The sequence below is a fragment of the Pungitius pungitius genome, chromosome 1 (assembly GCF_949316345.1).
Source record: "Pungitius pungitius chromosome 1, fPunPun2.1, whole genome shotgun sequence".
NCBI classification, from domain to species: Eukaryota; Metazoa; Chordata; class Actinopteri; order Perciformes; family Gasterosteidae; genus Pungitius; species Pungitius pungitius.
In genome coordinates this window covers 24,198,731-24,223,290 of record NC_084900.1, presented here as the reverse complement: position 1 = coordinate 24,223,290, position 24,560 = coordinate 24,198,731, and the positions used below count along the sequence as shown (strand labels likewise).

Genomic DNA, 24,560 nt, shown 5'->3' with positions numbered 1-24,560 from the left:
CTCGTCGGCCGTGAAGTTACGCAGGGCGTGCAGCGGTTCAAAGAGGAAGGAAGATGGCGGACAACAAAGGCGAGGAGGATATGGAGCCATCTGCTAATTCGGACTCTGTGCTCGCAGCACAAGATAACGAGCAGCCAGAAAAGAAAGATGAAAATGCAGTCATAGTCATAGACTCTAATACAAAGGGCGAGGACGAAACAGAGTCCAACGATAAAGGCAACGAGACACCAACACCCACCAGCGACGGCGGAGACGTAAGCAGCAGCGGGGCTGCTGCTGCAGCAGCTGGGGAAGTCAATGTTAGCGGTAGCAACGCCGTCAGCCCGACTGGCTCCAGCAGCACCAATGCGGAGCCGGTGGCAGCTGAAACCGTGCCCGCCGCGAATGCTCCTGTCAGTGGTGTCACCACTGAAATGTCCCCCCCACCGACGGCTCCAGCGGCTACGCCGGTATCGACTCCCATTAATTTTCTGGATACGTGCGCAGTGTGTAAACAAAGTCTTCAGAGCCGAGACTGTGAACCCAAACTTCTGCCCTGTTTGCACTCCTTTTGCCTGAAATGTATCCCGCAACCAGATCGACAGATCAGCGTACAGGTACCCGGACCACACGGGCAAACGGACACACACATAGGTGAGTTATTTCACAGAGTTAATTAACTCTTTCCGGAACATTAGGGAACGTCAACTAATGTTTGATTGAACGTGATCTTTGAACACACGTATGATCTGTTAAGATCAATTGCGGTTTGTCCATAATGTGGGCTTCAATAGTTGGAGGTTAATTTATTTTAATACAGAGAAAGTGACACCAGGTTGGTCTAATTCTTTATACCCAACGCTAGCTTTAAAACAATTATAACTTTAATAAGACTAGAGTTTTTATTTGAAGAAACCGGTAAGCTTGATACACTCCCATTGGTCAATCCGTTCATCGGCTTTTCTACAACAATATAACGTTATTGTATTTTGTGTCAAGCATGGACCAAGAGGATCAAATGAGATGGTTGTGGAAGCTGCATCCACTTAAAGTAACAGATTTTGTTGCCAAGTTGCCATGTTAGGATATGTCAGATGTTTTCCGACATAACCGAGAGAAAGCTGACGCTATATACAATCCCTCTGGAAATTGAGCAATTCATAAGTTGTTAATGTTTTACAACAATATTGACTTGTCATTATATTAACCATTAGACTGTATTAACATGAATGGATGGTGATCAAACGCACAGTTTGCCTCTTGTCAAAGTATTCATTAACAGTGAGCTATTCTCAAGTGAAGAGACTGACTGGAGTTAAAAAATACTATTAAACTATATTAATAGCTACTTTATATAGAAATGTATTTTTACCGGGTTCCTAGAAACCAAAATGTTTTATTCAACAGCATCTTGGTTATATTCATCCAAACAGCAGATCTGAAAATATGACTGTAGGACATCTCTGTACTATTTTTGATATATTATGTCGGAATAAGGACTTGGATCATAACCATAGCGATGGGACATAGGTTAGGCATAATTACGAGGTCTCCCAAATGATTAACCCCCGGAAAATAAAATACAATATAATTAACAGTTCATGCATGTCAGTGCATACACAGATTTGTCTTGTCAATTTGTTTATTACCGTACAGCTTTTAAATCCTGGGCACATTACAGGATGAAGAGACTATAATGGCCGTATATGTTTTTTGAAGCTTGATTGTCGGATACCTCAGAAAAGCCCCAATAGTCAGTCACCAACAGTTTAGCTGGAGTTAACAAAAGCTTCATGCTGCAAAACAGACTTGGGAAAATAAAGCAAAACAATAGGCTTTGCACGCTTTTGGTTTCCTTTCGGGAAACACGGACCAGGTTGAAAAGATGTATTCACTGCTCAAAAGTAGATTTAGGTTTTGTCGCTTTCATTTTGCACTGTTCAATCTATAATTTTCTGATGTAGCCTCTCTTTAACTTATTTGCCAGTTGATATTTTGTAGAGGAACTTAACCAATATTATCTTTCAGGTGCTTGGAATCATTTTATGTTTTATATAAACCTCGATAATATTAAACAATTGTGCAGTGCTGAACTCCAAAATCCAATAAAAACAGACCCGAGCCCTGTCGGTATACAGAAATCACTCGCTGACATCTCAGTCCTTTTAATCTCCAGGTTTTAGGTTTTTTTATGTCGACTTTACTTCCCCTCAGTACCAGCTACCAAGCTATAGCACTATTGGTCTCAGTCTCATTGGAGAGTTTTAATATCATGTAGGACTGGGCGGTTTGGCCAAAAATTCATATGGCAATATGATTATGGCGGTATCACAGTATGTTTTTATTGGAGGTAACGCATACATTCATTTACGCCTTAAAGCAACGCAGACAACCTGAACAGTTGTTCCCTCCTGCTGGCCAACTTGTGTTAGCATGTTGGTAGTGTTGCCACCAGATTGTTTTCTGATCTAACTTACCTCAGATTTTTCAAAACCAAAAACCTTTAAACAGCACAAAACTCCTCAGTTGGGCACAAGTTGTGTTTGTGCAACTCTGGTCTCTTGTTGTTCCTCCTGCATCGCTCTTTTCCGTGTTTTCATGTAGCCACAGGGTTTCTTCTTGATGTGATAGCGGGCGAGCTGTACGCAGCATGCAGTTCGGTGGGGTAATTTTATAAATCTACAAGTATGTATAATAATTGATTTGTCACTAACTGTTGTTGTTGTGTTTCTTTCCTTGTTAAAGAACATTTATTGTGGATTTTTAATTGCTTTTATAACCGTGACTCCATCTCCACAAACGTAAAACACGTCAGTCCGGTCAAACTAATATGACTCTTTTTAGGGGTTTCTATTTGCTCTTAGTTGATGATGTGCCACAAATTCCCTTATTCAGCTGTAGAAGTTTAACATTTGAATTGTTCCTTTGGCCTCAGTTGAGTCCGACTGGAGTTTTGGAAGTGGGGGGCAGGAGGGGGGTGGTAGTTCTACCACTGCAGCAGTTAGATCCCACAAAAAGTTTGTTAGCAAATAGATTTATAGTAATGGATTATCATGGCTTCAAATCATGGATTTCAAATGACACTAGCCCAGGTTACTGATTGATGATATTGAGCATTTACCTGATCATAGGAAATGTGGTAAAATGATACACAATCAGGAAATCCTGATTCTTGTTATGTTGTGTCCATGAAATGAGGAACTGTAACAGCTCGTTGGCAATGCTGCAGGTTCAAAAACAACTTTGCTGCTCATGAATTCATTCGTACTCTCTACTGCTCTTCTGTGCTGTCTGTTGTAATACAAGGCAGCAGCTTGTAATGTGGCTTGCTGTTTAGCTTCTTACACAATTCGAATATATCCAGAACCATCATGTGGGCCTGAAGTCTGTCTGATGCCCAAGCTAAATGTGTGTCAACCTTATTTTCTTATCTACTTGTCTCTTTAATTTTAAGGGGTGAAAAACATTACTAGATGACTAAATTGGACTAAAATACACATATTCTTTGAGTAAATGAAAGGGAAGTTGAAATGTGATATCGATCCCTTCAAAATGAATGAGGTCTCCTGAGATTTGTGATTCAAGTATGATCTAATGCCTTAATCCCAGTGTTGTCCTGGTTTGTGTCTCACTGTGATAGATTTCTGGTTCTTTTTCTCCCTGCATGTGCAAATCGCCTCGAGTGATGTATATTTGGCATAACTGATCAAACCTGACCGCTCATTGGGTTGGAATTGGCTGTTGTGATCTTGCGTCCTCTTTAAAAAAAAAATGTTATATAGGTGTGTGTGTGTGTGTGTTTTCTCGTTCCTCCCTCAACACAAACCCAGTCCATCTGCTTTCATGATCAATCACCCAGAGACCCATGCAGCTGGAGCTTACACAAACCGGCTGTGTGCTGCTCAAGCCAGTGTAGACCGGTTCAAACTGGCTTCAACCAGTTTTTATCTCAGCTGGCAGGGGGGGTTTATGAGGTAGAGGAGGGGTGACATATACCATGCTGACTCAATTTATATTGATTATGTGTCAATGTGCAAAATATTAAACTGCACATAAACAGACTTGAGAAAATAAATAGAAATGTTGATGCACTGAACTAATTGTTTTTAGGGGCGTACCATTATAGCAGTGATTGAACTAATTCTATTAACTAAGCCAACTCATGCGATTAAGTTAAACAGTCTGGCCATGTCATTTAATATTCTAATAAACATGCCAAAGATGACTAGATTGAATCCTCTGGAGACATGCGATAAATCAATTGGCTATCCCAGTGTCAAGAATTTTTAAGAAAAGCTGGAAGAAATATGCATAAAAGGTCACGGAATAGATTTAAAGTAGACTTATCCTTCTATTTTTCTTCAAAGATTGCTATTTAAAAACACTGAATGTGTGGCCTGGTAGTTTTTTTTGTGTCTCATTTGAACTATGTATCATTTGAACCCTTTTTTTCTGTCTACTTTGTCCACAGTAAATGTTATGCGCTGTTCAGTATGCCACCAGGACTACAAACAGAGCGACATCATTGATAACTACTTTGTCAAAGATACCACAGAGGCCAGCGGTGCGTCTGATGAAAAGGCTGCACAGGTACGTCAAATCGGTTAGCCTTGCATACATAATGTTGTGTTTATGGGATTCTGATATTTTACTTTCTAATAAAGCAACAACAAAACAAAGTATTTAGCTTAGTCCAACCTGCAACCACTGATGAAAACCTTTTAAAATCACTAACAAGATTCATTTCTAAGATGTTCACTGTGTGTAACAGGTTTGTCTGCTACTTTTCTGAAGTGAGATGCAAGATCTAGTAAATAATCCTCCCAAATATGCAAGATGCTTATTTTTATTGTTTCAATAACTTTGGCTCTCCTTTTGCACCACTGCTAAAAACATTGCAATTCAGCGCTTGACCCATTACTCAGCCACAGAATCTGCACTGTAACAAATCCAGTTGAACTGACCGATTGTAGAGAACCAATGACCACCATGAGTCAACTTTGGGACGCATAATAATACTTATGTAAGCAGGTAGTTTAGGCTTTAATATAACTGGTTCTCTTTACCGTACTACTGGTAATGGTAAGTTAGCACTTTGATATCAGACATTCTTTCAGCTTTGAAATCATGTACAACATCTCAAAGCCTGTGTCATAAATCAAGGCAACATCATTCCTTGATCTGAGCCCACATTTCTAAGCTGCATCGGTCAGCACCCAAACTGATTATTGAGTCCGGGTCTATGATTTATGGCGTGATCTTTTCCAGGTATGCACAAGCTGCGAGGACAATGCAGGAACCATAGGGTTTTGCGTGGAGTGCGGCGAATGGCTGTGTAAGACCTGCGTGGAGGCCCACCAGCGGGTGAAAATAACCAAGGACCACAAGATTCACACAAAGGAGGATGCTGACGCTGCCTCCGGTAAAATGGCTGAACCTCACAGTGAAGGGCTCTACCAATGTTTTTGGATGCTAAGACTGCAAAATAAGACGAACCCTAGTTGGAGCACTGTTGGAGAATGTGGTGCAACTGATATGCTGTTGCCATGGTAACATTTCTGCAGAGTCTGGTTGCTGAGATGGTAACTCTAGCCGGGGACCATACACCCCGAAGTCTTTTTCCACCTGTTTGCAAATGTAAACTGGCTTTGACAAGATTTTTGCATTGACATGAATTTTGGACTTTTTGTTCTTTCACTGTTTTTCTGCGAATCAGTTACCTTTACTGATTTCTGGTTCCCCATTTTCTCTTTTCTGTTTACAGAGTCTGTTGGTACTTCGGGGCAGAGGCCGGTTTTCTGTCCGATCCACAAACAGGAGCCTCTGAAGCTTTTCTGTGAGACCTGTGACACATTGACCTGTAGGGACTGCCAGCTGCTGGAACACAAGGAGCACAGGTAGCTCAACGTCTAGCACATCCTTCAAGGGATGCTAAACTAAAAAGCAAAAGAAGCAATAGCCAAAGCTTATCAAGCGATTTTTAAGCGTTAACTTACTAATGCTTCAAGTGCCTGAAGGTAACACTTGTGCTTGGCACCTTAGCGCCCGCCTCGCAGGTGCAAAAGCTCAGACCCTTGAGAAAGGCTCTGAAGCCATAAACTGAAATTCACAATGCATAGGAGGTGTTTTAATTATATGTTGATTAATATCTCACATTAATGCAGTACTTTATTGCCTTTGTTCAAGCCCTGTAAAGAAACAAATCGTGTTGTGCATGCATTATAACGACCTGGGGCGAGTTCCTCGCTCTGGCTTCACTACAGCTTAACTGGTCAAAGACTGATATACTCCAACATGGTAAAGACAAAGAAAAGAAAAGGAAATAATTCCCTGCTCACATTCTCATAAATACCCCGTTAGTCATTAATACAATCAGATCAAAGTTGTTGACTTATAGAGAGTTACACACCCCCCCCCCTCCTCCCTGCTCTCAGGTATCAGTTCCTTGAGGAGGCTTTCCAAAACCAGAAAGGGATCATCGAGACCAGCGTGGCCAAACTACAGGAAAAGAAGAACTATGTCCATTACTCTGTCTCTCAGGTGCAAAGCAGGTGTGAGATTATTTTTTGTACTTCCAGTCCTCCCCGTTGACAATACTACTGTACGTTGTTATCCATGACTATTGGCTGCCACATGCGGTGAGCTTTTCTGTTTGTGGCTTGGGACTCTAAATTGAGCGTTTTTTTTTTTCATCCAGGTTAAAAGAGCTGAATGATACACACAAGAAGGTGGAGCATGAGATCAAAATTGCAGTATTTACTCTTATTAATGAGATCAACAAGAAGGGCAAGTCCCTTCTACAGCAGTTGGAGGTAAGATAATATAATTGAGTCAGTTCTGCGAAGATCTGCACAATCAAAACGATTTTTTTTTTTGTGCCTATGTGTGCTAATTCCATTGTTGTTGATTCGCTCTAATTGCCGTCAAACACACTCATTTCAGAGAAACCACATATCGACCACATGGATTGCATGAAGCTTCACTTATCCATACAAATATGAAGAGAAATGCAACACATTTATTACATTGTGTACTCGCACCTTTCAAATTTGATTCTTGATGTTGACCCTTTCTTGTTTACTGTATATGTTTTTTTATTTCAATTTACCCATCTATAAAATCCCGGCTTCGACTGAATATATTTACTCAGTTTGGTCATTGAATCTTGTTTGTTATATACTTCTCCATTTGTTGTTTGCTTATTTACTTAATTATTTTGCTGCATTTTTTATCGACTGCTTTAATAACTCACAAGGATCATTCAATTTTGATCTAATCAAATATCTTTCTCTTTCCACATGCCAACAAATTGTTCTCAGAAACAGTGCCATAACCAGAATAATCTCACTCTCTGTCTAGAGTGTGACCAAAGAGCGTAGTATGAGGCTTGTGTCTCAGCATAAGGACACCACCCAGCTGGCCCAACAGATCCACCACGTCCTCGGCTTCTGCCAGTGGGCCATCTCTACTGGCAGCAGCACGGCGCTGCTCTACAGCAAGAGGCTGGTATGTTTCTCCTGTTACCCAGATGTTCAGCAGTTTGAGATAATAATACAGCATTGCATTTGCACGGTAGATCCCTGCTGTACATGAAAGCATTTCTCTACTTTATGGGTTAAAGTTTTGAGGACCATCAGAGTTGTGTTTGCCTCTGATACAACTCCTCATCAACAGCAATGAAGTCTCAGATGTCGTGTTGTAGCTAGTATTCAGCCTTTTTCTAGATAAGTCTATCAGCGAATTAGCACGTCCTTTGGCTGGGTTATTTTTTTTTTATTACCTCTAAGGCTTCTGCTGGATGTCTTTGAGTTGCCCTAAGACCGTCAGCTCTGTTTGTTTGTTTTATTTATTTATTTTCGTAGCAATAATTCTTCCCATTCGCATTTTGACAAACAGAGCAGTTGTTCCTCCACTAAAGCCAGGCTTGTTAACCTGAAGAACACATATTTTTGTGTGCGTGTGTGTAGATTCTGTTCCAGCTTCGCCAGCTCTTCAAGGCCAGACTAGAGCCAGCACCCCAGGCTAATGGAGTTGTGCGCTTCTTTTGTGACCCCACTTTCTGGGCCAAAAACGTAGTCAATCTAGGTAAGAGATCCTTATTACCTCATTATTATATTGTGGCAAGATCAATTCATCTGTCTCACCAGATTAAGTCATGCATTATTTATTGTACAAGGGCTGTAAACAGTAGGATGAAATTCAAGTGTCCTGTTGCAAGTACAATCAAGGAATATTTCACATCTGTCTGGAGCATGTGCACTTCTATGAATAAAGCTGTTATCTCTTTGTAGGTAATTTGGTTATCGAGAAGCCCCCGATACCCGTGCAACAGCCCGGTGTGATGGTGGGAGGTCCACCCATTTCTCCAGGACAGGTTCATCACAGCAAACAAGCAGGACAGATTAACTTGGCCCAGCTCCGGCTGCAGCACATGCAGCAGGCGGCCTATGCACAGCAAAAGCACCATAACCACCAACAGCAGCAACAGCAACAGCAGCAGCAGCAGCAACAACAACAACAACAACACCAGCAACACCAGCAGCAGCAGATCCAGCAACAGATGCGCATTGCCTCCCAAATATCCCAGCAGCATGCAAGACAGACCGCGCAACCGATGGGTCAGCAGCAGGTATGAAAAACTTTCACCAGTCAGGAGAGGACAACTGTGGAATACAACAAAAAATCTGTCCTATACCCCTCCAGACTTCAGAAGTTCCTCAAATGGAGATCTGGCTATACAAGATTAGGACTATTAAGGGATAACTGGACCAGTCTGGGACGGCTTTGGTGACAAACTTCTATAAGAATGAATTTTAAGTTGAACACAGTTGTTCACTTGGTAATGTCTGAATAGATGAGGATGTGATCCAAGATCACTTCATTTGTCTAGTCATCTGTCAAAAGCATCGGAATAAATGATTTAATGTTGTCAAACAAGGAAAAGCACACCAATCTTTGCATTTGAGGGTCTGTAACCCGTGAATATAATTAAAGAATATACACTACGTCTGAATTTATAAGTCTTTAGTTAGGAACCAATAAATCAACCAATCATGTCAGCATTAACTAAATGTTTTTTTGTTTCCAGCAAATGCATTACCTTGAAATTCTCCTTGTTAGCAAGTAGCCCTGCTTTTATTTACTCAATGATCCGTTTTTTTGTGTCTGGTTTTCGACAGCCTCCAAGGCTCATCAGTATGCAACAGCTACCGAGGGGGCCTGTGGGTATGAATGGTGGGCCAGGTCCCCCCATGTACTCTTCCTCCCACCATATGCGTCTCCCGGGTCCACCACAGGTCCGAATGGCCACAGCTCAGCCCAGACTTAATGGACAGCAGTATCCGGCCATGATGCAGCCTCAGCTCCAGAGACAGGTCAGTGCAAACACACTCCGGTTTCAAATGGATAAATGGAGGAACATACTTTGACTGTTTGGATTTTCTATGTGTTTTTTGTCTAACTCATCTGTTGGCTCTAAATGATGTGTAGTACAAATGTGGTAGATGTTGTTGTAGATGCCAAATAGCTTGCTTGAGAAAGAAATGTACAGTATTTGCAGTACAATTTGTTTGTGCATGCTTTTCTATCCAATGCTAACAAATGATTTGGGAATACTAACAGATTTAAGTATCCTTTTTTGTTTTTGCACCAAGTTTGTCGAGTTTTAGGGGCAAGTATATCTAGATTTTCCTTTTTTGGTGCAATGTGGTTTTTATTCTTAAAAGTATGTCAAATAAGTAAAATACGGTAGTAATTAGTCAGCCCGTACACAGGGCGTCCAACACAGAGCTAGAGTAAATAGGTCTATTTACAACTGTAAAATGTCGCAATCCTGTATACATATACATATCACGATTTCTTTTAAAAAAACATTTCAGTTGTATTAGGGGTATTTACAGAAATCTTGCATAGTTGTATTGGTGTCAATATCCATCACTGAGTATTTGGGAAATCTTTTATATGCTTAAAAATATTGTAACGTAAGTTACTTATCTTCAGAGTTGCCAGTATTAAAATAAAACAATTTTGAAAGTTAAATAATAAATACGGTATATTACAATTTTTGTTTATCTATTTCATATTTTTCAGAAGCATTGCACCTGACCAAAATGAACCAAAAACTCAAAGAAAAGGAAATGACATCTTACTGCCAATTATTATAACCATAGCTAATGGTATTTTGAATTTTCATTGGCATTAACATAAAATTCACTTTAACTCGCATCCAACGCAGATTGTTAACAGTGGAAACAGAACCGTGGTCTGCTGAAATGGCTACACATTAGATAACATTGAAGGTTCAGCAGTATAAAGGGCCGCTAGTTTTGGTTGGTAACCACACAAAGTTCTCAAAACAAGCTGAAAGAATTCTGCCTTTATTTAAACAAAAATGCAAATGGCTGTGTTTGTGCTCGATTCTTAAATAATTCTGACCAACAAGGTAAAAGTCCAGTTTATTTCTTTGTGTTTAGAAAAGGGCCCTGTGAAGGTTTCTTGTAATCAAACAAGAATCACGTTTACATTTAGCTCCTCCCCAAACATAATGTGTGTGTCCTTGAGAACTAACAACCGTGTCAAGTGAATTTCCCTCCCTTGTTTACATCTAATAGCTCCCAGTCTTCTTCTTCCATGTCTTCATTGGTGTTATCGCTACCTGCTGATGATCAGTGCCATCAACAGGCGTGACATCATAGGTGTGACTGTTTCCTTGTTTGTGTGCAAGAAACAAAACAGGGACCCGGTCTCTGAAATGCAGCTTCATGGTGCTACCCATGGTCAATAATTCCACAAGGAACCTCAATGCTTCTTCATTTTCACGTTGGCAGACCGTTTGCTACTTGTGTATTTCACTCCCAGTATTGGCAGTATTGACTTTGATTTAAACATTATCAGTAATATCACCTTTTCAAACACGGAAAGCCTTTTGCACCCAACAGAAATCTAAATTTGATTTAACTACGGGTGTTCTTGAACATCCATACAAAAAAAAAACAGACCAAGAGCCGATTAAAATCTGAAATGAGTTTTCATTGAAAGGTGTAAATACACTGCGTCCTACTTCTTTACAATGCCTTAACGAAGATCAATACGCATATCCCTGATTATTTTCACCTGTCAAATAATGCACAGAATGGTAAATGTACATTTACTGCTTGCATGTAAGAATAGTTAAGAGAAACTTCCACTATAGCCCCCTTTTTTTTGTGTCCAGATGTCTATAGAATCTGAGATGAGCCACCAAAGGTTTCGTTTCTTACTACAATCAGGGGTTTGGCACCTTTTTTCCTACTTTGTCATTTGTGTTTTGTGCAGCATGTGTCACCCAAATGCATGATAGTGCAACCATGTTGTTTCTTCCACAATGTTTTTTTTTGGTGAAAGTGAGCGAATGACTGTCCTCCCACCCTTTTCTCCTTCATCCCTCCGTCTCTTTCTATGCAGCATTCCAACCCAGGTCACGCAGGCCCTTTCCCGGTGGCATCCCTTCATAATGCCAACCCTACGAGTCCTACCAGTGCAAGTATGGCAGGTGCCCATACTCACCGCGGCCCTGCGAGCCCAGTCATAGGCCCCATCGAGCTGATCCCCTCCGTCACTAACCCCGAGAACCTGCCCTGCCTGCCGGAGATCCCGCCCATTCAGGTGCGATCATGCTAACATTGTTTTTGATGTTTGGGTCTTGTAACCTTCCTTATTTATTTTTATTATAAGAACCTGCCCCTTTATTGTGTATTTATTTTGTATATAATTTTATTCAAATATGTCCAGAACTATAAAATATCAACGTTTAAGGATAGTCTAATGTAACGCATAATTAAGATTATGATAAACATTTGAATATTTATTTAAAGGAATAATATGTAAATATACGAAACCAAATATTTGAATGTCTATACATTTCTAAAGGGTATTATTGACGAGGGAAGGTGTGGAGAAATGCAACTACAAAGTGTGATTTGGCAAATGAGTGAACAGATTTGACACAGGCCAAATCTTTCCAATATTTTCCTTGGTTTAGTCAAGTTTTCGCAAAAATCCATTGACCTTTTTGAGTGACTTTGATTCCCTGCTTGTTGTTTTTGGCCACTGTGCTTCCTTAGCTGGAGGATGCCGGTTCCAGCAACCTTGGACACCTCCTGTCTCGCTACATCACAGCCAGCACGCAGCATCACCTCGGCTCAGTGGACATGAACCCCTCGCCTGGACTCTCCACACACTCTCCTGGATCATCAGGTACCACACATGGATTACATCTGACAGGACTTCCTGTTTAGTGTTTATTTATTTAAATGTATATCCTTCTTTCTAAATGGATCTAATCACATTGATAACATCACAGACCTCCGATTCAGTGGTAAGGACTTATTTCACAAAGGCTTTGACTCAAACTGCAAAATGTTATTTTTACTTGTATGTAAGTAATTTAACTTGAATTTCCAGAACATATCAGATATTACCATTTGATAGAATTGTGGGGTGTTACACATTCTAAATTGCCCACTCCCTTTTATCATATCCTGTATCGCCTTCCCAGATACTCTTGGCCCTTGTATGTCCCGAGAGAAATTAAATAAAATTTGTACATTGTATTTGTACTGCTGTGTAATCATCACCTGTGTATTTGTTTTCTGTCTGCAGGTTTGTCGAATGCCCACACACCAGCACGACCTTCTAGCAATTCCAGCACAGGTAGCAGGGGCAGGTAAGAAGATAATGAGGGTATCATAGTGGCAACAATTGATTTTAATCTGTTACGTTAATCTTTTTTTTATGGTTGTTTTATCAGCTGTAGCTCTGCGGGGAGGGCGGGGCCAGGAGGCGGAGCTTCGGTGGACCAGCTGAGGGTGAAGCAAGAGCCTGGTACAGAGGACCGCTACAACTGTCCAGCATCTTCTCTGAAGACGGAGCTGGGCAAAGATTCCGGGAGGAGTGCCTGCATGGTATGTAACCAGTGTTGTGAGATTAATTGCATAGATTAACATGTTCATTTTGACAGCCCTAATATATTTATTTATTTATTTTTTAACCCCCAGATGAGCAGTCCGGACAACAGCACCCTTCCTGTATTGGGAGTTGTGTCTACTGGCCAAGATGCTTGCAAGGCTTTAGCAGAGCGCATCAAAACAGAACCCCAATCCGATCCTCCGTGTTCTGGACTAAATGGCTCCAGTGCCGCAGCCTCTACTGCAAATTCAACTATGACCTCCACTACCTCGTTATCCTCTGAGAACAACAACAACAACAGCAGCAGCATCGTTGCCGCTCCCCTTACTAATGGAAACTCCAGCAAGGGGACAGACGACATAGGGGAAGGGGTGTTGGCTGGAACAGGCAACTCTGGTGGGAAAGAGGAAGACCCAAATGAAGACTGGTGTGCTGTTTGTATCAACGGTGGTAACCTGCTATGCTGTGACCGCTGCCCAAAAGTCTTCCACATGAAATGCCATGTGCCCACCATAAAAATCTTCCCGACGTAAGTGATCAGTCTCGGTCATTTCTCTTGGTTCCTCAACTACTGTCGCACATTGTCACAACATTCACACTGGATATTTTGGTAGCGCTGTGAACACCCCTCTAAATCATGTCACACCGTAGAGACTTTGCTAGCACTCAAAAAACACCACGCTGTATTGCAGTGGTAAAAAAGACTGAGATTAAGAGTTTAATTTTTGCAGTTGCAGTGATTTTCATTGTTAAACACTGATGTTACTTGTAAATGGGGTAAAATATGATCAGCTGATAAGAGCCAGTCACTGTTAATAATTCTAGCATCTAGGCGCCCCCCTATTGAATAGTAGGGGAAACACTGGGCCCATTCTGTCACACCAGGTATTTCAGCACCTAAAATTGGAATGTCCTGGAACACGATTTCTCTGAAACGGGGGCAACGGTGTAGAAAGGATGAAATGCAACAGTAAAAAGGAGATTCTAGTGGGCAGATCTGTCAGGCCGACAGTAATATAGTAAGACATCATTCATCAACGCATCATTTGGCCTTCAGCTGCAGCTCGTCTTCCATGCCAAGCGTGAAAGTAAATGTTATCATAATATCCTCTTTTTTTTTGTGTGTCTCAGGGGTGACTTTCTTTGTACGTTTTGCCGAAGCCTGACAACCCCGGAGATAGAATACTGTGACGACAGCAAGAAAATCAAAGGAGAGCAGGACCTGAGTCCACAGGACCAAAGGGTCAGTACAGCCGCCACGGCCTCCTCTCCTCGTGACGTGTACAAGGCAACTAATGCGCTCTCTTCCCCTCGCTGCAGAAATGTGAACGCCTTCTGTTGCACATCTTCTGTCATGAGCTCAGCGTGGGCTTCAGGGAACCGGTTGCTAGCTCTGTAAGTAGCTCCTCGACGCATGCACGCACGCACACACGCAGAAATGGCTAATACCAATACAAATCAGTTCTCTATACTACACTCATTTGAAGCGTTGAATGTAAAAAATAGTGCATTTGGTACAGCCATATTTTTACGGGAAAACATCTCAGCAATGCGTTGAATCTGTTAATGAAACTGGGGGAAAATGTCTTTCTGACACTTAATTCTCTTTTAATTCACACTTTGGTGAGTTAACCACAGCTCTCTTAAAAAGCAAGCCTTATGGTCCTCCACCTCACACATTCCAGCCAAATACAAACTTCTCGACATCCTCGGATGCAGGTCTAGAGATTTGGTCTGACCCAGTTCTGTTCAACCAGGTGCCGAACTACTTCAAGATTATCAAGCAGCCCATGGACCTGAAGAAGGTGAAGAGGAGGCTCCAGTTGCGAAGCTCCCAGTACTACCGTTCCATCCAGGAGTTTGTGTCCGACATGCGTCTGATCTTCAAAAACTGTGCCGATTACAACGAGGTGAGCGGCATGAATCTTGAGCCTGCTTGGTGCTTGGGAAGAATGGCATCCGATGGTGTGTGTGCATGCAGAGGGTTGGACCAATAGGAGTTGGAGTTTGTATACCCACTGGCTAATTGAATAGCTTCGATTGAGTCCTGTGTCAAACACAATTTGAATTAGGGCTAATACCTCACCTGAATACATTAGTCTAACCTTATGTAAACAAAAGGGGGAATGGGTGCTTACGGCCTGCGATGTGCGTACAGTGCTCTCCACCAACTAACATTGGCTGTTGGCAGGAGGGCTAAATTCATCTCGCTGACCGCCGAAACCTTGTCTGAGTCCTTTTAACACTGTCTGCATCACATGGAGATATCAGAATTTTCTGTCACCACGGCTACTTGATTCAGTTATTGGGGAAATGATTTAGGTGAACTTATACCGGGTGTATTTATTTTGTTGTGGGTATCTGTTAAACTGCTGATGATCTCACAAACCCTCTGTGTGCAATGAATTCCTGCTTGATATGTCACCTAGAGGAATGTGCTCTAACGGATGCTTTGTGTTCATGTGCTACACCTTTCAACCACATGAGGGAGCTTCTGTTTGTTAAAGAAGTTACCCATGTGCGGAATGACAACGTAGACTACCCAGACGCGTCATTCAATTTGGACAGTGTTGATCTTAATCAACTTCCCCACGGATGCAACATTATTTTGTAACAAAAAGGAACCGGAAGCTAGCAGGTTTCTCACCGAAGAAGGATGTTGGTGATGCCTGAGAGAGACTTTTTAGCAGAAGGAAGTCTTCAATGTAATTAGTCAAATTCTTAGTTATGACTGAGTTTTTAATTACTCATGTGATTATTCAGGCACCTGGGGACCACTTCTGGAAACGTATAAATAACTACATTTTCCAGATTGATGCTTTTTAAAAGAATTCTGTTTAGTTTAGAATTGTTTTTCCCTTTTGTAACAAAAAGAGGCTTCCAATATTTCTTCTAACATCTGGAACAGTTATGGATCTGTCGGTCTGCCATTAATCAGTGTTGGGAGGTCATTTTCCAACGAGAGCCTGTGTTCATTTGGCATATACACATAACAACAAAGAAACTATATTTCCAGACAGGGAAATCAGTTGAGGACAGCTTAAATGCTATCGCTTTTAAAGAGAAATTGCTCATTTGGCCTTAAGCACTCGATAGTTAAAGCATTCTGAGAGAAAATACTTTTATCCTCCTTTTTCCGTTTTTTCCGTTCGCCACAGTTCTGTGACTGATTCATTTCTATGATTATATTATTAACATTCCTGACATACATTTACACAGAAGTGGAAAGAAAAAGACAGCACTGTGCTGTAAGAACATATAAAAAGTGAAACTGAACTGAAATGATCCCACGTTCCCGGTAGTTTCCTGTTCAGGACAGAAGTGCAGAACTGACTTCACGCTGAAACATCTCGGTGTTGCACATCTGTAGGCTCGAGCGCAGTGAAAGGACAACAGTTCTGATCTGTTCATATTTAACCTGCCTGTGCTTTGAACTTTTTTCTTCCTCCCCCTTGCTGCCTCACTGTTTGTTGTAATGTTATTGCCCCTTTTTAGATGTCTCGAATAATCCAGGTTTATGATGAGGAGAAACAGATTAATACGCAGGTAAGCCGTTTCAAATAGAGAACAGATGTCCGGTCTCCTCCCACTGAGACTCCAAGAAATGTTTTTGCCCTTCATCTTTCGCATAGAGAATCCATGAGCAGCAGACCATCATTCAAGTAAAAGTGAAACGGCTTGTTAGATTTGGGGGTGGGTCTGCGTCAGCCCATATCTGTATCTTTCCAAAACCAACACGCCGTACAAAGCACAAACTCTTACCTACCTCTGCTTAACGCAGCAAAGCTTCATGTGCTATACAGGTGTTGTAATGTAATGTAATTAATCCGGGGGCTGTGGCAACCATAATGAATGTATCTGCATGAGCAAAGTGCACAAAGGCGGCCATTGGCCAGCCAGTGAGCAACCTTGTTTGCTCTAAAATGCCTGCGTGCACTTTTGCTTCACATGGCAAGTTGTTTTTTTCCATTTAGTGTTCTCTTACAAGCACACATTCTCTATTACAGGTTCTACTTTTGATGCTCAGTTTAATGCTATGGTTGTACGGATATAATATATTCATGTATAGGTTCACAATACCTGAGAGCTGATGAGTTTTGCTGCCTGTTTCGCAGTGAATGTGTGATTGTGTGTGGTCACTAGTGTATTCTGTCCACCCTGTAACCGTACACGAGTGGATATGAGACGAGGTGCAGGCGTATGCCTGTGAGGGGCTCAAGGAGTCACGGCTTGCTTGGCCCTTCAAAGCATTGAGCTCATTTAAAATCATCATGTTTTAAGCATTTTTATATCAATGTCCTGCTTTAGGGCTCATTTCCTGAAGCTGTTCAGATTCTATTTTGTTCAAACAAACAGTATCTGGGTTCTCACATTCAGATAAGCAGGGGGACACGGGTCCTTCTTTCATTGGCAGGGGGGGGAGTTTCGGGTAGTTTGAAACTGTAGGAAATGTCAGTTTTAAGTTGAACTCCACACAGTGGCAGTGTGAAATCTCATCTCAAATTAATATTTATGTATTGTACATTTGTTGTTTTATTTTTTTTGTGCGCTGTCAGGCACATCCATGCAGCTTTATGGCTTTTGTTTTCTTTCCATATAACATCAACATTTATTTTATGCATCAGAAGTGGTACAAACTATTTTCAATGTTCATGTTGTTGTAACTGGTACATCACCACCAGGTTTCAAAAACTTTTTTAGAGATGCAAATATTAAAATGTTTGCCCGACTGGAATCCTTGACCCTTTTTTAGTATTTGAAACCAGCTAAACTCTACTCAGCCACTGATCTATCTGACAGTGTGAATGCTTCATGGAGCCTCAGTGGGACGGGGCGGTAGGATTTCTGTACTCTGTTCAGCAACGTTCAGCCAGGGCCCTCCTACCTCGTCTAATTTGTCTCCCTATTCTCGTCTTCCTCCTCCTCCCCGCTTCAACCCATTTACTTTTCCTGCTCGACGTACGCTCACCACGTGCCGCTTCCATATCACTCTTCTTCAACCCACCCCCACACCCTCTCTCTCTCTCCTCCTCCTCTTCCTCTGGCAGGTGGGGTCCGAGATGGCGATATCTGGCAAGGCGGTAAGCCTGTACTTCGAGGAGAAGCTGCTAGAGACGTTCCCAGGGCAGAGCTTCGCCGAAACAACAGAAACGCCGGAAACGGAGTGCCCAGAGACCAAGGAGAAGATGGACGACGGCGACACAGACGACTCCGAGGACCACTTCATACAGCCCAGACGCAAGCGGTTAAAAACGGATGAGAAAGTGTTCCACATTAAGTGAGAAGCCATTCACAGACGAAACAAAACTGTCTTCCTCAAATCCCATATATCTCATTTTTCGTTGAGGCAACAGCCAAAAAGGACAAGCATCACTGTACAAAGTGCTTCGGGGAAATCGCATCCTCGCCTTGGAAATAATTACTGTCAACTACATTAGACGTCTGCCCAGAACTCTTGAGGCCAGAAGCAAAGAAGAGCTGCATTTTCTCCTCATTTCACGGACAGAGGAACTTGCTTGTACATATACTAAAGTAAGATTTGATTTGAGGTAGTTAAGTTACTGATTGCTACTTTCTTTTCTATCATCCATATTCATTTGTAGATTTGTTGTTGCAGTTGCTTTATAAAACGTTGGATTCCTCTGTTCCAGTTCTTAATGTATTATATCTATACTTTGACGTGAAACAAAGTATTTGTATTACTTAGTGGAAGCATTGTGTAAATAAGAGAATCTAGCCCACTGAAGGTATTCCTACGGTATAGGTGTTTGGTTGCGTCATCAATAAACCTCTTCTTGAAATCTATCCCAACAAAATGTGTGCTGTTGACTAGGTTTGGGATTGCCAGCAAGCTCTTTGCAGGAGTAGTTCACCAAAATGACAAAAACAAGGTAAACATGTTTGCACATATTCTTGGTGTCTAGCTCTGCAAATTGTTTTGATCAAATTTGTCCAGGTGTCAACGTTGCTGCTTTCAAAATGTCTCCCTGGTGTTCTTTTTATTGTGCGTACACATTTCACCGCTACATCCTTTCACATAAAGTGTCTCTACCTCTAATAAGCAACAGACTGTCACTAGCACAGTGGGAAAAGTACATCATTAGCATTCAGCAAGTCAATGTGTATATACCACATGTGCTACACCAAGGCTCATGGTGAACTTTACATAGTGCAGTATGACGCCGTTATGGTTTATGGCTCTATGCCAAGAAGTCCCCTATTCACATGAAAAATGATCGCAACCTCTGGTAACAAATTACAAGATCCAGTGCATTATTTCTGTCGATGCAAGCACAATGACCCCTTAAACCGAACCACAGGTCACTTCACAAGCGCCGCGTGATCACAGTCGAAACTTCCTTTTCAGCCGCAGTCTTGACAATATGAAACGCACACGCTGACGTCAGCGGGTCTGGCCGATGAGTCTGGTGACCCATCGCTTCCCCATTCTAAGATGTTCGGTTGTAGCTCTAGAAGTCCTCTTTCTTTTTCCAATAACTCTGACATCGGATTGGATCGTTTCTCCCTGGTAGGATGTTTTCTCTGTGTTTTCTCAACTGTTTGTCCTTATCTGGTTAAATATGGGCAAATAGTTTCGATTTTAAAGTAGCCTTTGTTGTACTTTGATAACTACTATTAGCCGTCTGTTAAATACTAAGATGATCAAACAGGAAGAGATGACACACTGATGAATCCAAAGTCACTGAGTGGGCTGGTTTGCATACAAGCCTTTTACTCGGCCCTGGTCATTTAATCAACTAGTAAGTATTCTTTTTCTCAGCTACTTACTAAAATGCAAAGTGAGTTAAAGAATGAAAGAGGCCTCGGGGCTAATGACCGAATTACCGTGTAGACCGAAATGATGCGGTTTGATGAGGCTCGTAGAAATGTGATATGAGGGTGTGAAACGTGTAATCTCTGGGACATTAAATGCTTTTGTCTTAGATAAGTAATGAAAAGTATTCTGCTAGCTTGTTCAAGCTGCTTGCTCAACTGACCAGAAAGTTAAATACTAATGATCCTGAACTTTTATCAGAATACAGTTCATTAACCTTCTAATCATAACTCAAAGGGAAAGTACGATCAATCAATATCAGACGTTTTGTAAAACAGAATTTCATGATGAAATGATGATGATGACTGAGGCATCAGAATAATCTGATGCAAAAACTGATTTAATTGTGAAATTGTCATTCTCTTTCACCCCCGTATCCCACTTTTATGCTTCTTAAAATTGATTCTGTTACGGTGTACCATAGAGAATTATGTCCACCCTTCGTAAAGGGATATTTTTCTTAAATTTACGCAACGTATATTCCTGGAGCCCGATCCAAATTTAACTTTGTTTTAAAGGACAGACTTGTTTGGAGCCAAGAGCCAGTCACGTGCCAGTTTCGATGACCGTGCCAGTGACGTATCAACCCGGCGACCAATCAGCTCACGGACGCGGCCGGGTTTGTTAGCTAGCTTCCGTGTTGTTCCCACAGTGTCGGGGAGGTTTTCGTTCAGCTAAGGACTCTGTCGACAAGTCAGCGGCCAAACAGGCAAGATACATTTACTTACACTTCCTTTTCAGGCAAAATCGCGCCGTCTCTCAGTCGGTAGTTAATCTTTCCAATTTAGCTAACGTTAGCTAACTTAAATGGCTAACTTAACTGATACGTAATTGGATGTAACGTTAGTCCAGTTTTGTAACGTTAATTAGCCGTGTATACATTAAGACAACGTCACGCTGATTAGAACACGTCGTTCGACTGTGTCATTCTAATCAGCGTGATCGTTAGCTACACAAACTCACACACAAACAGCCCGACACAAGTCTGTTTTTAAGGCCACAACAGCTTTGGACAGGTTACATGGAAACACGGTGTTCCGTCGCGGTTAGTTGTGATCTCTCTTGTGTTGTTACGGCTGACTCAAGCCCGTGTTGAAGCTCCGAAAACTAAAACTTTCGTTGCATCTGAGACGAGTTTCTGTGCTGGTCAGGAAAACATCGCGGTAGCTTTGTTTGTAGGCTGGCCTAGGGTGTCATATTATAATAAGCCGGATAATAACACCCTGTTTTTTCTCTCCAGCAGTCTATGATGACAGACGGAGTCCTCACGCGTGTGGGCTTTGGCTGGAGCACTCAAGGAAACCTCACGTCCCTTTGCCCGAATGGGTCCAAATGGGTTTGGGAAGGGCTCGGGGAATGTGCGCAGGACGCGAGGGATATGGCCAGCGTCTACCTTGGCCTCCTGTCCATCCTCTGCTTCATGGTGTCTTCTCTGCCGTAAGTGGGCGCGCCTCTCAGAGCAAGTGCTCGTTCATCTCAACATGACGTGTGGTTGTGATGGTCTGTTCTGATTGCAGGCAGTACTACAGCTCATGTAAATCAGGGAACATGGACAGGGCCCTCTCCATCTGGTTCCTGCTCCTGTGGTTGGCAGGTGACTCCTGTAACCTGGTGGGATCTTTCTTGGCAAACCAGCTCCCGCTTCAGGTGACTTGTGGTTTTAAGACCTTCTCAGTGTCAGGGTGTTTCTATAAATTATTGTTATTGATCTGCTATTTTTGGTCTGTAAAATGTCAAAAGCAACAAACTCATATTTTTTGGTAAGACAATAACAACTGCTTGCATTATCAAATTGTTTTTTGTGCCATGATCTATGCCATAGACGAGGATTTGATTATTCAAGTTCTTATCTTTCTGTTAATTGACTAATTAATTACCTGCTTCATTTAATTATAATAATGATGATGATATAATGATGGAAAAAAATGTCTACATGTGTCTTTCTTCTTGTCATCCAGACATATACAGCCGTTTATTATGTTTTTGCTGACCTTTTGATGCTGGGCATGTACTTGTACTACAAGATGTGGAACAGGATGTTAGAAAGTGAGTGTTTTTTTTCTTTTCTTTCACTACTCAATATAACAAATTCGCACTATAAGATCCACAATCTTTTTTAAAAATTGTTTTCCTGCTACGATACTGCTCATGTCTAAGACCAGCTTTATCTGTTTTAGCGGCTTAATGAACGCGCTTCTCACATCAGTGCCGATGATCAATAATCCAACACTAGTCCAGACAGAGGAAGCCGCTTATCGCTGTACCTTGTTATCTCATCACATGCCTCATGTTGCCACTACTTTTGAACTCTGACACAATGTCCCTTGTCTTGGAATGTGCTGAGATGTCTTTCCTGGTATTGATCCTGAACCACGGTGTTGTCTCTTCTGCAGACAGGAGGGTTTTGCACGTGGTGGGTGTTGTCTGTGTCCTTGGCTTCACCACAAGCCTTGTCCACCTCCCCGGATTAGGCCACTTGCCTGAAGTTGTTCCGTCTGGGTTCAGAGGTCGCGCCTTGCTTTCAGTGTCCGATGTTAGTCACATCAAGGTGAGTCAAATTCACATGTTTCTTGTGACCTCAGGGTGGTGAACTAATGTTGTCTGGCATTTTTCCAGTCTAATCACGTGTGTGTGCGCCTCTCTGTTTCCTCAGGCTTTTAGCTCCAGGGAAATTATCGGTTTCTCCATCGGCTCGGTGTCGTCAGTTCTCTACCTCTTTTCCAGACTTCCCCAAATGTACACTAATGTGAGTATAACAAAGTACTATTGACTGCATACTGTAGGTGGTAGACGTTAGTTGATACTAATGCTTAAGCTAACACTAATAAGAATTGACTAATAATATTTTAAATATTACTTTCAAATCATTATTTTACTCTTTTTTTATATTTCTTATTTGCACATATTTTCTTATAACTGTAATGGTGATTGAGGTACAATGCAAGTTCTAAACATAACGTTCCAATATTGGGTTTGGAATCCACAGGTACTCAATACGTGACATTAAAAACATGCCCAAAGTAAAATATTTCTAAATTCAAAATGACAGGTATAGTTAAACATTTAGAAATGTCAATAAAGAGGCTGAGCAGTTGGAAACACCAGTGAATATGATGCAAGCGTAGTATCTGCACATCTGCATCACTCTGCTGGACACTACATGGTGGCTTTGTATAACATCCTCTGTTGTGTTCCCCCCCCCCCCCCCCCCCCCCCCCCCAGTTCAAGAGGAAGTCGACAGAGGGAGTGTCTTTCTTCCTGTTCGCGTTGGTCATCCTGGGAAACACCACATATGGCCTGAGTGTCCTGCTGAAGAACCCAGATGACGGGCAGGGTGAAAAAAGCTACATGATCCACCACTTGCCCTGGCTCATCGGCAGCCTCGGCACCCTCTCCTTGGACCTCTTTGTATCCTTTGCAAAGGCCACTGAGGTCTCCGTTTATACCACGTGCATGCTACATTTTATGTGGGGCTTAACTCCAAGGTGTGTGTGAGAGCACAATATACAGTATCAAAGGTTCAAGCACTCGAAACAAGTGTGTAGAAGCTGTACTCGGGCCTCCTGGAGGTGTTGTTTTAGTTTGTAGCATGATTAAATTAAACGTCTGGATGACATTTCTATCACAGCAATATCTGACGAGTTAAAGGGTCGCTAGCTTATGCTTGGTTAACAGCAGAAGGCACTCAGCAAATCTATTGTTATAGAAACTGTGGCCAATTGCAGAGTAACGCAGCCCCGTTATCTGCTCAGAGACTCTGAGACCAACAGGATTTCTTCTGATTTCCTTAACGTTGTGGTTCAGATCTCCCTCCAGTTCTTCATGTACCGCAAAGCCAAGTGGGGAGTGGCTGTCCGCCACGGAGAGACGACCCCTCTGATTGGGAGCTAAGCCGAGCGTGCACCGGCGGGACAGGAACAGACGCTCTCCTCCAGTCAATCCTCCAAATCATACATAGAATCGAGATGAAAGAACAGTGTAGTGTGATTTTTTTAGTGTCAGCCTTTTGTGTTTACAGTCTTTTGTGCTACTTTTGTGTTTACAGTATTTTTCTTATCAATACAAGTACTGTGGAGGATCAAGTCCTCCACTTGGGTTCAGTGGCAGGGATTTATGGTTCACAATTCTCCGCCTGGCCGGTTGAAGGTTTCGGGTGTCGGAAATGGATAAACTCCTCCTGTCAAGCCCAAACCCTCCTTCATTTGAGGTCACAACCTCAATATGATTTCAGACCTAATAATGACGCAGAATTGTACTGTCCGGGGTGACCAGACCACACAGAGGCTTCTCTCAAAACATCCTGGGGTTTTTAAGTTGCCAAACTTTAACCATGTGACCCCCAGTTTCCTCCTGTTGCCATGTTGTGTCCCACCGCAAAAGGAGAAAATCTTTGGCGGTTGGTTCAAAGTGTAAATTGTATTTAGCCAGTTTTCAATTGATGCTTACACCAAGTGCTTTAATCACATTTTTTGGAGAAAAAATTTCATTTGTAATTTTATTACAACTTGACTAGTTTGGTTTGCACTGGTAACGAGTTAAATCACTTTTCACTACAGTGTTTTGTTTAGACATTTTTTTAAAATATTCAGTTTTGCACATCAAAAGTTTTGTACTTGTGTAAAAATTGAATCTGTTATGTTGTACTGTAAATATTAAACAATAGTCATTCTCTGTTTTTTGAGTTTGGGCTCACTTTTTTTTGTTTTTACGAAAAGACATTGTGCTCTTGAAGAAAAACACCCAGGGTGCGCTTCCTCCCGTACAGTTAACTCTCTTCACCTCCCACTTTTTTTCAGCCCCT

General features: G+C 41.8%; 2 protein-coding genes across 8 annotated transcripts; both read left to right on the top strand.

Moving 5' to 3' along the window:
* Positions 1-5: 5 nt before the first annotated feature.
* On the top strand, positions 6-18,729 carry trim33 (tripartite motif containing 33). Of its 4 annotated transcripts, XM_062563372.1 has the most exons (21): positions 6-633; positions 4,451-4,569; positions 5,248-5,401; positions 5,744-5,876; positions 6,414-6,530; positions 6,677-6,791; positions 7,339-7,485; positions 7,947-8,064; positions 8,271-8,608; positions 9,159-9,353; positions 11,192-11,248; positions 11,422-11,622; positions 12,081-12,213; positions 12,619-12,682; positions 12,767-12,920; positions 13,014-13,453; positions 14,056-14,167; positions 14,245-14,319; positions 14,682-14,834; positions 16,420-16,470; positions 17,973-18,729. In XM_062563372.1, the coding sequence occupies exons 1-21, from the start codon at positions 54-56 to the stop codon at positions 18,204-18,206; spliced, it is 3,690 nt and encodes a 1,229-aa protein (XP_062419356.1). In that variant the 5' UTR covers positions 6-53; the 3' UTR covers positions 18,207-18,729. The 4 variants fall into 4 exon arrangements, with proteins under 4 accessions (XP_062419356.1, XP_037334801.2, XP_062419359.1 ...); XM_037478904.2 differs by lacking the exon at positions 11,192-11,248 and having other exon boundaries at positions 7-633; XM_062563375.1 differs by lacking the exon at positions 16,420-16,470 and having other exon boundaries at positions 7-633.
* A 634-nt stretch (positions 18,730-19,363) lies between these two features.
* Positions 19,364-24,438, top strand: slc66a1 (solute carrier family 66 member 1). Of its 4 annotated transcripts, none has more exons than XM_037480790.2 (8): positions 19,364-19,453; positions 21,000-21,196; positions 21,277-21,406; positions 21,718-21,805; positions 22,153-22,307; positions 22,413-22,505; positions 22,982-23,167; positions 23,564-24,438. In XM_037480790.2, exons 1-8 carry the CDS (start codon positions 19,379-19,381, stop codon positions 23,648-23,650), a joined length of 1,011 nt encoding a protein of 336 aa, XP_037336687.2. In that variant the 5' UTR covers positions 19,364-19,378; the 3' UTR covers positions 23,651-24,438. The 4 variants fall into 4 exon arrangements, with proteins under 4 accessions (XP_037336687.2, XP_037336689.1, XP_037336690.1 ...); XM_037480792.2 differs by lacking the exon at positions 19,364-19,453 and adding an exon at positions 20,278-20,468 and having other exon boundaries at positions 23,564-24,436; XM_037480793.2 differs by lacking the exon at positions 19,364-19,453 and adding an exon at positions 20,281-20,468 and having other exon boundaries at positions 21,003-21,196; positions 23,564-24,436.
* Positions 24,439-24,560: the final 122 nt, after the last annotated feature.